This window comes from Apis mellifera, linkage group LG6, assembly GCF_003254395.2.
Source record: "Apis mellifera strain DH4 linkage group LG6, Amel_HAv3.1, whole genome shotgun sequence".
NCBI lineage: Eukaryota > Metazoa > Arthropoda > Insecta > Hymenoptera > Apidae > Apis > Apis mellifera.
Window position 1 is genome coordinate 7,103,342 of NC_037643.1, and position 15,765 is coordinate 7,119,106.

Genomic DNA, 15,765 nt, shown 5'->3' on the forward strand with positions numbered 1-15,765 from the left:
CAAACTATTTTTTTTTAAATTCAGTCATTTATCTAGAATATTTTATATATTCAAAATTGATTTATTTAATTATTTTATGAAATCTAACTTTTATTGTAAAATTCAATAAATATATTTTTTATATATAAATAAAAAATTTAAATAACATTTTTAAATAAATAATAGAATATATTTTGTAACTTTTATTATATGAAATTTTTAATAACAAATAATGAAATATAATTAAATAAATATGAATTTTGTTATTTCAAATTTATATTTTATATATACATAATATTCCAAAATGCAAAAATTATTTATCAAAAATAAAGTTTAATATTTATAATATATAAAATGTTTTAAGTAATAAAATAATAAATCTTTTAAATAATAAAAATAAATAGAATAGAAAATAAGAAAGGATAAATTAGTTTTATCCATTTTTATATTATATATTAAATAAATCAAGAATTTTTGCAATTTATTACACGCGTACAATAATATTACATAATGATTACAGTAATGATCATTTAAATAATCATTTACGCAAATTTTTTGTTAATTGCGTAAGTCAATAATTAAAATCTACTAAGTTTATTAAATTTAAGTTATAGTATTTGTTTTATAGCATGATTTTGACAACAGCATTATTATTTCAAAAAATTTTAATTCTGGTAATACAGATGTACAAATTTGTAAATCTAATTCATCTTATTTCATTTTAGTTTTATTTACATAATAATCTAATGCATAGATTTATTTTTATTTTAAATCTTTTTCATGAAACAAAATTTAATGGCAACTGAAAAATTATTTATGATACAAATATCTACAAAGAATTCACATAAGTATAAGAAACTTAATATAAGTTTAAATCAGCAATTCATTATTTAAAGAAATTACTTCAGTCTAAATTTAGTTTCATCTTATTTATAATACAGCATGGTTATTTACATAAATCAAAAATGTATTTGAATTTCGACAATGTTATAGAGATTATTACATCAAAAATATTTTTATTAAACTAATTACTACTTTTTTTTTAATATCATTAATAATATATTTGCACGAATAGTCCAAATATATTTTGTACATGTAATAAATAAAATATGCAATGAAATGTTCATGTAATAAAAGTGCGAGTAAGATTGTCCGAGTACTCAATTTTAAATTTACAATTTGGCAAATCAACATACAAATATTTTAGCATATTTTTATAATCTTACTCACACTCTTTTTTTAGAAAATTTTTTATTACAGACATAAAACGTTCTACTTTTATGCTATTGAATTATAGTAATGAAAATTGAATTTTAACCATCTGAACTATATATATAATCTTCATCTAGTGGCGAATGAACATTCATATCATTGGAGTTGCTACTATAATGACTACAATTTTCAATTACAATATGGGCAAGTTCTTTTATACGCTCATATGGTCTTGCATCTGAGATTAAGGTATTCAATTTTTCAAGGCCTCCTTCTCGTATAACTAATATACAATATTTATGAGCTATTAAAAAAATAATCATGATTTTAATAAAACTTGTTAAATGTTAAATACATATGTATATATAATATAAATAATAAAATTTTTAATATAATATTTTTATACATGGATGTATGAAATGAAAAAATTTATTTTTAAAATTTAAAATAAAATTAAATTTTATAAAATATAATACTTACGATAAACAGTGGTAAGATTAGCAAGAGCCCAAACTGCCCAATGCTGACATTGTGGTGTGTGATATATATCTACTAAACGTAATAATGGCAGAAATGAGCGGTAATTAATATTACGTTCTGATGATATATCCCATCTTTCGATAGCTTCAACCATAAGTTCAAGAACTACATCCCGACTAGGTTTTTCTATTGTCCATGCTTCAACACCATCAGATGCTATATGAGCTAATATACCAACTGCATTATATGGTACCTAACAAAAAAAATTATAAAAAATTAATTATAAAAAAATAAATATATAAAAAAAATATAAAAAAATACAATTATTAAATATAATTATGTTATATAAAATACCTCAATGCTTTCTCTAACATTACGAATTAAATTTGTAAAAACAACCATATATGGCAGTTGCATTAGATGTACTCTCAGACTTTGTACTTCAGCTACATTACCAAGTAATCCCATCATATTTTTCAATAATTCTTCTTTACGAGAATATTGCTACAAGCATAAAATATTTAAAAATATTATATGAATTTAGTATTTTCATTAATAAATTAAATAATATTAATTTTATATACCATAACACATCTATAAAATAGCGGCATGCCATTTTCTTCAAAAAATCGTTGACAATTTATAGGAGTTTCATCAGTCACATTCCACATAGTTGACCAAGCTACTTCCATAACATCATCAAATGTTCTAGACTCAACTCTGTATTTGATTAGTTCAAGCATTGTTTTTATACAACCTAGATTGCCTAATAAACGTTTTTCTCTACCTGTTACTTGACATGCCAATGTATTTAAAAGAAATATTCCAATACGTTGAACATAACTTTCTTGTTGCGCATTATTAGCTAAATGCAAAAGTAGTTTGACCAATGTTTCATAATGTGACATCTAATAAAATATATAAAATAATTGACAACATATATTTATTTATTTATTTTTTAAAATATATCTTGTAATATAATTAAAATAACGTTTTTAACGTTATAAAGAATAAGAATTATACGTACCACATCTTGCGGTAATCGGAATTGATATAATGTTAGACAACCGTTGCGCATCATAGTTTCTTCATTTTTATGAATACTCATTCCAATGAGAAGTGTACGTACAATTCTTTTTTTCAATCTTGCTTCTAATTCACCTTTTTCTTTCATTTTTACAATATAAAAAAGTGCTGCACTGTATAAATAATACATGTTGTATTAAATTTTTTGATATATATAATACAACTGCATATAAAATTTATATCATTTGTAATTAAATTTACCTTCCAGATATTTGTATATCTTTTTGAGTAGGATATTTTTCCATTGCTTCTAATACTGCACAAAGTGCTTGATCCATTCTGTGACAATTTTCATATCTATAGATTTGATATAAATCACTTATTACTTTTAACATTAAATCTTCTTTATTATTCATATAAACATGAGCTGCAACTAATATTTGATCTTCATTTGCATTTCCTGCAATCTAGCAATTCAAATTACAAAATAATTAGTAAATAAGAAATAAATTATACAATATTATTATACATATATATTATTATATAACTTATTGTTTTTATTATTTACCAATTTTGCTGGAATATTACGACGTCTACAAGGTGCATCATTTGCTCCATATAATCCTAAAAATTGTAAAGGTCTATCTACTCTTGAAATAAGACCTGGTATATCACACAAATTATTATACATGTCAGAATAAAAAGAATGTTCAACTGTTTGTATTGCACGATTTACAATTTCGATTCCTGCTAAATTTGTGCCACTAATATCTAAAGATGTTAATTGAGGCAAACCATTTACAATATCAGATAAGATTGTATTAGGATTTGTAAACACTCCATCTTCAGGATTGATTTGAGAAATATCTAAATGCCTAATTTTAAAAACATTAAATTAAAAATTTTAAATATTTCATCATATATATGTATACATGTATAAGTTAATGATAATAATAAATAAATAATTACCTTAAATTTTTCAAATGACAAATATTGTTAACAAAAGCTTGAGCTTGAGAAATAATTTTAACATTATATAAAACTAAAGATACTAAATTAGGAATCAAATGGAAAAAATCAAAAATGCCCACATCAAAACTATTGGACAAATCTAAATTTGTTAAATTTGTTAATCCAGCCAAGAGTATGTTATATTCCAAGGCACAAATTGGAACATATTCTAAAGCCAAGGTCCGTAGATTTGGTATTTTAAATACATATCCTTGTTTTTGATATGCTAATAATTAAAAAAATATATATATATATACATATTAATTTCATATATTATTAAATGTTATATAAATTACAAATAATATTGATTAAAAAATTAATTATTTTAAATATTTTAAAAATTAAATTTTAGAATAATAATAATCACATAATTATAATTGTCATTTAATAATTGTCATTTAAATAATTTTAATGATATTACTTATTTTTTATCAATTTGAAAAAAAAATATTGTTACATTATAATACGATTGATTATTTTCTTTTTAAAAAATAAACTACATATAATTGATTATTAATAAATAAAAATTAAAAAAGCATTTTAACAATGGAATATTATATATATATAATTTATATTTATATTATTAATTAATTTATATTAAAATTACAATATACTTAATTATTTAATTGGAAATGAATAATGAAGTATTTTTACCTGTAAGTTTTTCCGGAATGATTACAGAAGTACCACGACATATTAAAGTATGCAAATTTTCTGCATTTGCATTTATATAATCAATAGACTGATCTGTTAAATTAGGACAATCTGTAAGTTCTAATCTCAAAAGTTTATGATTTGCAAGGATCTGTACTGAATCATCAGTTATATTAGATCCTACAACTTTGACGCGTTTAAGTTTGGTTATCCATACATTTTTGAAAATTGTAAAGAAACGATCATGATCTTCATTCGGATCATTTCGTAAAACATATTCAATAAGTTTATCGCATATTTCACTCGGAAAAACTACTCCTTTTAAAAGATTCCGATATTCGCATTTATCCTTCACCGAGATAATATCTAAATTTTTGCAGATTACTTGGAAACATAGTTCTGCAAGAGATTCTGGACCTCCGTATTGATCTAAATGAAATAAGTCATCCAAATCCGCCATTCTATACGGCAATTTAGATAAATTGCGTAAAAAGGCTCATAAGAAAATCCTAGCAACAATTACGCAATTTCAACTGTCAAATATGTTAAAATGCATCAGCTGGGCATCAATGCCCAAATTCGTTGCAGAAGAAATCTTTTTTATTATTTCCTTATTTTCTTTTAATCAAAAATAAACCCATTACATATTTAATCGGCACAATGCCGAATCACTCTTAAATGAGTTTGAAATGAATATGTTCACTTTGGATGTTTAACGAAACGAAATTTACTCGACAGTTAACTGATACGCAACTATGTACGTCGACACGCTTGTAATTTTGACATTTCACTTGACTACCGTAGTGACGCTATTCCTGAACACTTGACTGTAGCTCACAAAGCATACAATAGTGATCAACATTTATTAAAATTTATTAAAATTTTCGCGCGAAATTTTAAATCTTTACATTTTAACTGTTAAATATTATAAAGAAATAAATTATTATGAAATTAATTAATAACAAATTTTATTTATTTTAGAATTTTTCAATATTATTATAAAATACATACTGAAAAGCAATACTCAAAAATATGAAATAATTTTCATTTATAATTCTAAATAAAAATCATAACTTAAATACAATATATATAATTTTATATAATAAAAAAATCGTATTTATGATCCACAGGCCATGCACGCATCTCCATTTTCGCGAGAACATGCGAGTACTATATCTACATCTTCTTTATTTTGATCTTGTAACCATCCATTTTGAGAACTATTATTAAGTTCTTCATTATTATCATTTTCAGAATTAATAGATTGATTAGAAGTAATATTGCTTGTATTTCGTAATTTGGATTTATCAACTGTAAATTGAAGAGCATTTGCTGCTGGTTTTGTTCTTAAATAATACATGCCAGTTTTCAAACCCTAAAAAATATTTTCATATGTTCAAATAACTTCTATTAAAATAATATATAGATACATATACATAATAATGAAAATTATCATTTATATAAATTATAAAGAAGAAATTAAAATTATTTGCCATTTTCCATCCATAAAAATGCATTGAAGTAAGTTTTTCTGTTGTTGGTTTTGCCATATGAACATTTAATGATTGTGATTGATCTATAAATGCACCACGATCTGCTGCCATTTTTAAAATTATTTTTTGTGGTATTTCCCAAACTGTTTTATAAAGCATTTTTAAATCATCTGGTATACGTTCTATATCCTAGAATAAAAATATTTTTATTTAAAATAATTCTTCGTCATGTACATTTAATAATTGAATACTTTGAATTTATATGAAATAAATACTTGTATAGAGCCATTATTTGCTATAATTTCATTTTTCATATCCTCATCCCAAAGATCTCTTTCAGTTAAATCTCGCAATAAATGAGGATTTACAACTTGAAACTCTCCTGATAGAACTCTTCTTGTGTAAATATTGCTGGTGTATGGTTCTATAGATTCATTATTTCCTAAAATTTGTGCTGTTGATGCTGTTGGCATAGGTGCAATTAACAAAGAATTTCTAACTCCATGTTTAGCAATTTTTTTTTTCAAAATAGTCCAATCCCATAAATTAGTTGGAATAACATTCCACATATCATATTGTAAAATCTAGAAATAGACATTAATAATTAATATATTGATATTTCTATGTTAAAAAAAAATGTAAATACAATATTCATTATAATTTACTTACTCCTTTGCTTACTGGACTACCTTCATAAGTTTCATATGTACCTTTTTCTTCAGCAAGTTCACAGCTGGCTTCCAAAGCACCATAATATAGTGTTTCAAATATTTGAATATTAAGTTTTTGTGCTTCTTCACTTTCAAATGGATAACGCATTAAAAGAAATGCATCTGCAAGACCTTGAATTCCAATACCTAAAATATATGTGATAAATATATGATAAGCATATAAAAATATATATTTTATAGTATAACAATATTTACCTATAGGTCTATGTCTAAAATTTGATTTTCTTGCTTCTGGAATGGGATAATAATTGACATCGATAATTTTGTCCAGATTACAAGTAACAATTTTTGTTACTTTCAGAAGTTTTTGAAAATCAAATGTTTGATTAATGGGATTTACAAACATATTAACAGCAATTGAAGCTAAATTACACACAGCAACTTCATCTGGACTGGAATACTGCACAACTTCTGTACATAAATTACTACTCTTTATTGTTCCTATATTTTGATGATTTGATTTGCGATTGCAGTGATCTTTATAAAGCATATATGGAGTTCCTGTTTCAACTTGAGAAATAAGAATAGCTGTCCATAAATCTCTAGCTTGAATTTGTCGTTTATATCTTTTCTCATTCTCATACCTAATTAAGAATTTAATATTATATTGTGTAATTTAATTTATAAAAATATTGTTGAAATTCATAAATTATTATCACAGAATATAGTAATCAAAAATCTACTAACAATGAATTTCATTATTATATTATATAATAACATCTTTATATATATATATATATATATAGATTTTTTTATATATATATAGAAAAACAATTAACTTTATAATGTCAAATTAGTAATCTCAAATCTCAATAATTTAATTTAATTTAATTTACCGTGTATAGAGAATTTCAAATTCATTGCCCCAAACATCAGCCAAACCAGGAGATTCATGTGGACACATTAAAGTCCATATATCATTATCCAAAACTCGTTTCATAAAAAGATCAGGTATCCATAAAGCATAGAATAATTCTCTTGCTCTATTTTCTTCTTTACCTGTTTAATCGTGATTAAATATAATACAATATAATATTATTAAAATAAATAATTAAAAACTTATTCTTTTATTTTATTATGTCATAAATTTATATTTATATTATATTTTTTACAATCTTTAAAAAGCATATATTAATTTACAATACAAATCTATTTTATTTACCTAATAATCATCACATATTATTTTATATCTATTTTAATAATTATATTTTATTCTATGTTTATTAATATTTTTTTGGTTTGTATTTTAAATATATAAAAGTAAGATAAAAACATAGTATTTTTTTTCTTGTATTAGTTTTGTAATAATTGTGATTATATACACAATGAAATAATAAAACTTTTTTTTTTCTATTGATATTGCTTTTCAAATTTTCTGATTAAAAAATTATAATAATTATAAAAGATTATAAAAATTAAAAATAATTCTAACTTACCAGTATTTTTTTTAAGATCTAAAAATTCAAAAATATCTGCATGCCATGGTTCTAAATATATAGCAAATGCTCCAGGTCTTTTATTTCCTCCTTGATCAACATATCGAGCTGTATTATTGTATACTCTAATCATTGGAATCAAACCATTAGATACACCAAGTGTACCAGCTATTGGTGTACCTCTTGCTCGAATACAATGTACATTAAGTCCAATACCACCAGCTGATTTGCTAATAAGTGCACATCTTTTTAATGTATCATAAATTCCTTCAATACTATCTTCACTCATTGTTAATAAAAAACAGCTGAAAAATATATAAGTTTTAAAATATTATATAGATAATCATATTTTATTATAATTTTAAAAAATATACCTAGACATTTGCTGTTGCCTAGTACATGCAGAAAAAAGTGTTGGAGATGCATGTGTAAAATAACGTTCTGATAAAAAATTATAAGTTTCTATAGCTTTGTCAATATCTTCACCATGGATAGCAACTGCAACTCTCATTAACATATGCTGTGGTCTTTCAACTACTTTTCCATGTATTTTTAATAAATAACTTCTTTCAAGCGTTTTGAAACCAAAATAATTATAACTGAAATCTCTATCATAAATTATTGCAGAATTTAATTTATTTGCATTTTTTTGTATAATATTGTAATATTTCTCACTAATAACAGGTTTTTGATTATTTGTATATTGTTCCTTTACATGATATAAATTATATATTACTTCTATAAATGAAATGATTTGAATGAAATGATTTGAATTATTAAAAAAAACTAAATATGATGAATTAAATATATTCATTGTCTTACCACTAAAACTTTTTGTTGTTTCTTTATGAAGATTAGAAATTGCAATTCGTGCAGCTAATATTGCATAATCTGGATGTTTGGTAGTCATAGTTGCTGCTGTTTCAGCTGCAAGATTATCTAATTCAACAGTAGTTACACCTGAATATAAACCACTGATAACACGAAAAGTGATTGCAGACTATGAAAAAAAACATAAAAATTTAAAAAAATATATATTCATAAATATATTTATGTTAAAAATGTATTTTTTCTTATTTTCTTACTACCTTAATATATAATTATATAAAATATATATAAAAAATATATAATTTTGCAAAAAATTAATAAATAACATAAACTTATATACAAAATATAATCAAAATAAAATTATGAATAATAATAATAATTAATTCAATAATATACTTACAGGATCTATATAATCCATATCTAAATTATAACATAATTTAGATATTCTGGATGTAATTTTGTCGAAATGAACATCTTCTTTACGCCCATCTAATAATTATGAAAAATATTTAAATTTAGAATATTTTACATTTGTAATTGAATTAAACTAAAATTATTCAAAATAGCAATAGAATAATAAATTTTGTGACTTACCGCGTTTTATTACATACATTCTTCCTTTTCCAACCATTTTCAAATCAGAATAATTTGATTATATTTAAAATTTCAATAATTAATCTTTTCTATTCTATTTGTTATGGTTTTTGGCGCGAAATAGAAGCACAGACAAAGTATAGAATAGACAACATCCAATACTTTTATTTGCCTCGAGAACTTTTTATTAAAATCATTTTAGTGATAACATTACCGATTTAACATAGAATAGGATTATGACACTAATATTGATCGGAATTGAAATTAAATTTCAATATAAAATTATAAAAGAAAAATAAAAAAAAAATATTTTGTTACAGAATATATGGCGCATTTACAAATAATTTATATATATAATACGATTATAAATTAAAAAATTAAAGATGATATATAAAGATGAGATACATATAGTATCAGAGATCATCTATTTGTAAACGTACTCTAAATTTTCAATTATAAATTATGAATTCATATTTTATTTATAATATTTTATTAAAAGTATAATATTAAATCTCTATATTTAATAACATTACATTATTAAATCTTGTTTATTTAATAATACTATTGGGATAATTAACTACATGTTTTAAAAATGTGATGTAAGATTACAAATAGCGAAAGAATAGATTTAACAAACGAATCATTTTTTGATACAATTGTTTAAAATTCTTTTCTTTACTTTTATTGTTGAGTCAGACTTTCACTTGTTTAAATTCAACATACTTAATTAGTTTATTCTGTCATTTTAAAATTTAAAATTTAGAAGATTTAAAATTATTATGTATCATTTGTATATTGCTATTCTCTGAAATCACGGATAGCTATTTTACTTTGGCATCTTATTATGCTAAATATAATACAAAAGAACACCCGTTATTTCTCCCACTCTTCTAATGGTCAGACTTTGCCCGGCAACTTTACTTGCGTGTGATATGTAGTAGTATGTAGTAGTATATGCACTAATGTATGTTTTGAGTTTTGAGTACGAGTACGGTAGACGTGGTAGAATGTCAAAAAATGTAGAGAAATATTAATTTTATAATTCAATAATGATGGAAGATATTAATGATAAATTTTTCTATGTGTATAGTTCTTCATTAGACACAAGAATACAAATTAAAATGTAAGATATTTGTAAAAATGTGAAATATAATAAGTGTGTCAGTATCAGCTGGTATCAGGTTACTATAATGATTGTTCCATAGTATATCTTTGTAATAAAAACAGGTGGATCACTAATAGTAATATCATTAAATATAAAATAATTCTATTATAATATAAATGTAATTTAATTCAGATATGAAATAGATGATTGAATATATTTAATTACATTATAGATTATTCCATTATATTGGTTATTTTAATTAAAAATAAGTAACTATAATTTTAATATAAATTATCATTATGTAATATATTTTCTTTTTTTATAGAGGAACTTTAGAAGGTAAGAAACAACGACCTGAATATGATAAATTACTTATTGATCCTATGTTGAAATATTCTGGTCTATATGGAGCCAATGGAGGACGTGGAGATTTAGCAGCCTCCCTACAAGTGTGGGCTGGTGGAAGACCACTTGCTTTACCTGTTCATACAGCTTATAAACATTTTACATCACGTTGGAAGTATGTACCATTTTAGTGTTTTTAAAATATATTTGATGTACATTTAAATTTTGATTTTTTTTTAGTTGGAATCAATGGGTAACTTTACCTATTTCTTATTCTGATTTACCACGAGATGCTCAATTATGTATAAGTTTATATGATTGTGCTGGACCTGGTAGACAATTACCTATTGGTGGTACAACAATATCTATGTTTGGAAAACATGGAGTATTTCGTCAAGGAATGTTAGATCTTAGAGTATGGCCTGGAGTAGAAGCAGATGGTAGTATACCAAATAGTACACCAGGAAAAACTAGAGATCATGGAAAAGAACAAATGCAGCGATTAGCAAAACTTGTCAAAAAACACAGAAATGGTCAAATGAATAAAGTTGATTGGTTAGATAGATTAACATTTAGAGAGATTGAATTAATTAATGAAAGAGAAAAAAGAGCGTCAGAGTACTTATATTTAATGATTGAGTTTCCAGAAATTACTATGGATGGAATACCGGTATGAAAAACTTTAAATTTAATAATTTTTAAAATTAATAATAAAAAATATTATAAATTCTTTATTATAATATTCTAAATATTTTATATATATATATATATATATATTACAATTTTTTTTCCATTCTTTCATATATTATATTTCATATTATATTTCATATTTTTCTTTCAGTATTCTATAGTGTATTATGAAAAAGATGGAGATGAAGTTGTTCAACACAGATCACAACCAGATGTTGTAACTTTACCTGATTATGAAATTTTACAAGTAAGTATCATTATGAATTATTATACATTAGCAATCAGTGTAGTATAGAAATCAAATTTTAAAAGTTTATATTTATAAAATCTATAAATATTTTGTTTTAGAAAAAAATTTGTTTTTTTTTATCTATACAATTCAAGATAAAACATTTATTTATATTATTTATTTATATTTATTTATACATATTCATTCAAGATAAAACATATTGAAACATTTAATAAAATAATAAATTGTTATACTTGCCATTTAATTAAGTTTAATGAAAAGATTAATAAAATATAATTTAAAAATATTATTTGATAAGCAAATATATACTAATATTAATATTAATATTAAAAATAATATAATAAATTTAAAATTTATTATAATATACAATATATTATAATATATACATTATAATTAAATATATAACATATATATATATTATATATTATAAATATATTTATTTTTTTATATTTATATTTTATATTTAAATTTATTTTTATTTTCATATATTTGATATATTTCTATTATTAGGAAAATCTTGTGGAAGCAAAACATCATAAACTGGCTCGAAGTTTAAGGAGTGGTGGTCATACTCGAGAATTAAAACCAACTTCAAATGTTCGTGATGCTTTAAATATAATATTAAGTTATCCACCAACAACAGCACTCTCTACAGAAGAACAGGATCTTATTTGGAAATATAGATTTTATTTATCAAATCAAAAGAAAGCTTTAACAAAATTCGTAAAATGTGTAAATTGGAAAGTTGCTGGAGAAGAACGGCAAGCATTAGAAATGTTAGCATTATGGGCACCACCTGATCCTGAAGATGCTTTAGAGTTACTTGGTCCAGCATTTACACATACAGCTGTTAGAAGATATGCTATTACTCGACTTAATCAAGCACCTGATGATGATTTAATGTTATACTTGTTACAATTAGTACAAGCTTTGAAATATGAAGATTTTGAAAGTATTAAAAGGGCACATCAAATATTAATAAAAGAAAAGGAATCAGAAAAAGTTGAAAAATTGGATAGAGATATACAAATTAATGATTCTTCATCTATAGCTGTAACAACTGTAAGTACTTTTATAATATAAACATTGAATTTCTTTAATTTATTACAAATAGATATGCATGATTTTCAGTCTAGTGAATCTGAAAATGGACAATTTTCAATAAATCAAGATTCTCTTATGGATTTAGCATCTTTTCTGATTACTCGTGCGTGCCAAAATACTACTTTGGCTAATTATTTTTATTGGTATCTTTCAATTGAATGTGAAGATCAAAGTGATCCATCTATAAGTGCAAAACAAGATACTCGTGTTAAAGAAATGTATAATACTGTAATGTCAATGTTTTCAATGATGCTGGCACAAGGAAATGCTATTTGGCAAAAAAGGAGAGCATTTCTTTTACATCAAAAAATATTTATTGATCAGTTAGTAGCATTGGTGAAAGCAGTTGCACGAGAAAGTGGAAATCGTAAAAAAAAGACTGACCGATTAAGAGTATTATTAGCAGATCCAGATCCAGCATTTAAAATTAATTTTTCGAATTTTGAACCAATACCTTTTCCTTTGGATCCAGAAATTTCTATCAAAGGAATTATACCTGAAAAGTATATAATTTCTTTTATGATAATGAATATTTAATTTAATTTAATTTAATGAATATTTATATTTTAATGATTTATGCTATTTTTAGAGCTAGTCTTTTTAAATCAGCTCTCATGCCATCTAAATTAACATTTTTAACAATGGATAATAGTGAATACATTGCAATTTTTAAACATGGTGACGATCTTAGACAAGATCAATTAATTTTACAAACAATTGCACTTATGGATAAATTATTAAGAAGAGAAAACTTGGATTTAAAACTTACTCCTTACAGGTAAATATTTTTAAAACAACTTTTCGATATGTAATATTATTTAAAATATAAATTTGTTTTTAGGGTACTTGCTACAAGTACTAGACATGGTTTTTTACAATTTATTGAATCTACAACAGTTGCTGAAGTTCTAGCTAGTGAAGGTTCTATATTAAGTTTCTTTCGAAAACATCATCCATCTGAAAATGGTCCTTATGGTGTTGTACCTGAAGTTATGGATACTTATGTTCGTAGTTGTGGTAAGAAAAATATATTTTTTTCTAGAAGAATTTATATTAATTTAAATTATATATAAATAAAATTTTAGCTGGTTATTGCATTATTACATATGTGCTTGGAGTTGGTGATCGACATCTAGATAATTTACTTTTAACAACATCAGGTAATTTTTTTTATAAATTTTTAAATTATAAAATTAATAAATATAAAAATATAAATAATTATATAAACATAAAATTAAATAATATTTATATTTTAGGCAAATTATTTCATATAGATTTTGGTTATATTTTGGGTAGAGATCCAAAACCTTTACCACCACCAATGAAATTAAGTAAAGAAATGGTTGAAGCTATGGGAGGTGTAGGTTCAGAACATTATCATGAATTTCGAAAACAGTGCTATACTGCATTTTTACATTTACGTAGACATGCAAATTTAATTCTAAATTTGTTTTCATTAATGGTTGATGCTAGTGTACCAGATATAGCATTAGAACCAGATAAAGCTGTTAAAAAAGTTCAAGACAAATTACGATTGGATTTGAGTGACGAAGAAGCAGTACATTATGTACATAGTCTTTTAGACTTATCAGTAACAGCTGTAATGGCAGTATTAGTGGAACAATTACATAAGTTTGCACAATATTGGCGAAAATAAAATCAATCGAAATAACGATTGTAAAGATTGTGTTCCTTTATAATTACTGCAAATATTATTATATTGTATATATAAATGGCCATACATTTATAAATGTAACATAATTTATTGTATTTTGGGATTATTTTAGGTAATAAATCTTTGATAATAATAAAAAATAATTGTACTTTTTATAAGTCTATAAATTACATACAAAAATTTTTAATATTTAACATGTCATGTGATTATAATAAAAAAATTTGTTATTGTATAATATACGTATGTAATATATATATATATATATAAATTATATGCTTCAACAATAATTTTTAACAATTTTCATAAAATATAATATAAATATGTAATATAAATATTGTTTATATTTTAGTTTTTTTGAAAATACATTAAGTGAAAATTATTATTAATAAGAATACTAAATTTAACGGTAAAAATTTATTAATTATAATGGGATAATTTCAAATAATAAAACAACAAAAACATTTATTGCATATATAATTTTTTATGTAAATATTTATGTATTTATTTTATCTCTTAGTTACAATCGTGTATGAGGTGCACACTGTAGAAATAAAAAGTATTGTTAGTGATGAAAATATCAAATTGTTATCCATATAAGAACACGATAATGCTATTTTAAACACTTTATGCCACTTAAATTTGGTTACTTCAATGAAGCAATATATTTCAAGTTACGATTGTATCAGAAAATTTTAATAGAAAATGTAATTATATTTCCCTATTTCACAGTATTATATACTATTTATAGGTACAGAAATTTTTATAATATATTTTTTTGAGTGAAAAATATATGTACACATGTATTTATCTATATATCGATTAAATTCAAAAGCAACAAAAAAATTCAAATTCAAATTCAGTCCATCTTTGCAATTTTACTTGACTAAATTGCTTTTTCTTCAAATAAAATACATATATGATAATTAATAATTTTTCATAATAGTAACATAATATATACAAGCGTGATCATGATTGAAAACGCCGCGAAAAATAAGAATAAATTTATTTTTGATAACATGAGTTTATAAAGAATATAATATAAATGTTTATATTAGAATATGTTGGCAAATCTGTCTTGTTTGAGACTTACATTGTTTTTTTTAAAAAACATTGTTTACTTTAAATTACACATCAAAAACCATTAAAATACAA

The 15,765-nt window shown here is 23.1% G+C and overlaps 3 protein-coding genes across 6 annotated transcripts; 1 reads left to right on the plus strand and 2 right to left on the minus strand.

The window, feature by feature from the left end:
- Window positions 1–609: 609 nt before the first annotated feature.
- On the minus strand, window positions 610–5,183 carry LOC725599 (protein zer-1 homolog). Of its 2 annotated transcripts, XM_001121426.5 has the most exons (9): window positions 4,363–5,183; window positions 3,667–3,934; window positions 3,266–3,572; window positions 2,959–3,164; window positions 2,699–2,870; window positions 2,256–2,579; window positions 2,026–2,175; window positions 1,672–1,924; window positions 610–1,495 (listed from the first exon to the last, which is right to left on the minus strand). In XM_001121426.5, exons 1-9 carry the CDS (start codon window positions 4,820–4,822, stop codon window positions 1,293–1,295), a joined length of 2,343 nt encoding a protein of 780 aa, XP_001121426.2. In that variant the 5' UTR covers window positions 4,823–5,183; the 3' UTR covers window positions 610–1,292. The 2 variants fall into 2 exon arrangements, with proteins under 2 accessions (XP_001121426.2, XP_006564178.1); XM_006564115.3 differs by lacking the exon at window positions 3,667–3,934 and having other exon boundaries at window positions 4,363–4,834.
- A 295-nt stretch (window positions 5,184–5,478) lies between these two features.
- On the minus strand, window positions 5,479–9,669 carry LOC725673 (ribonucleoside-diphosphate reductase large subunit). Its single transcript, XM_026441513.1, has 11 exons — window positions 9,445–9,669; window positions 9,251–9,339; window positions 8,845–9,022; window positions 8,397–8,760; window positions 8,023–8,327; window positions 7,423–7,585; window positions 6,782–7,170; window positions 6,525–6,712; window positions 6,131–6,439; window positions 5,856–6,044; window positions 5,479–5,737 (listed from the first exon to the last, which is right to left on the minus strand). The coding sequence occupies exons 1-11, from the start codon at window positions 9,479–9,481 to the stop codon at window positions 5,480–5,482; spliced, it is 2,469 nt and encodes an 822-aa protein (XP_026297298.1). The 5' UTR covers window positions 9,482–9,669; the 3' UTR covers window position 5,479.
- Window positions 9,670–10,344: 675 nt separating this feature from the next.
- Window positions 10,345–14,753, plus strand: LOC725770 (phosphatidylinositol 3-kinase catalytic subunit type 3). Of its 3 annotated transcripts, XM_026441256.1 has the most exons (11): window positions 10,361–10,567; window positions 10,875–10,888; window positions 10,961–11,069; window positions 11,135–11,564; window positions 11,736–11,831; window positions 12,345–12,896; window positions 12,966–13,441; window positions 13,528–13,716; window positions 13,780–13,955; window positions 14,024–14,098; window positions 14,195–14,753. In XM_026441256.1, exons 1-11 carry the CDS (start codon window positions 10,494–10,496, stop codon window positions 14,593–14,595), a joined length of 2,592 nt encoding a protein of 863 aa, XP_026297041.1. In that variant the 5' UTR covers window positions 10,361–10,493; the 3' UTR covers window positions 14,596–14,753. The 3 variants fall into 3 exon arrangements, with proteins under 3 accessions (XP_026297040.1, XP_026297041.1, XP_026297042.1); XM_026441255.1 differs by having other exon boundaries at window positions 10,345–10,567; window positions 10,875–11,069; XM_026441257.1 differs by having other exon boundaries at window positions 10,365–10,671; window positions 10,875–11,069.
- The last annotated feature ends 1,012 nt before the right edge of the window (window positions 14,754–15,765 follow it).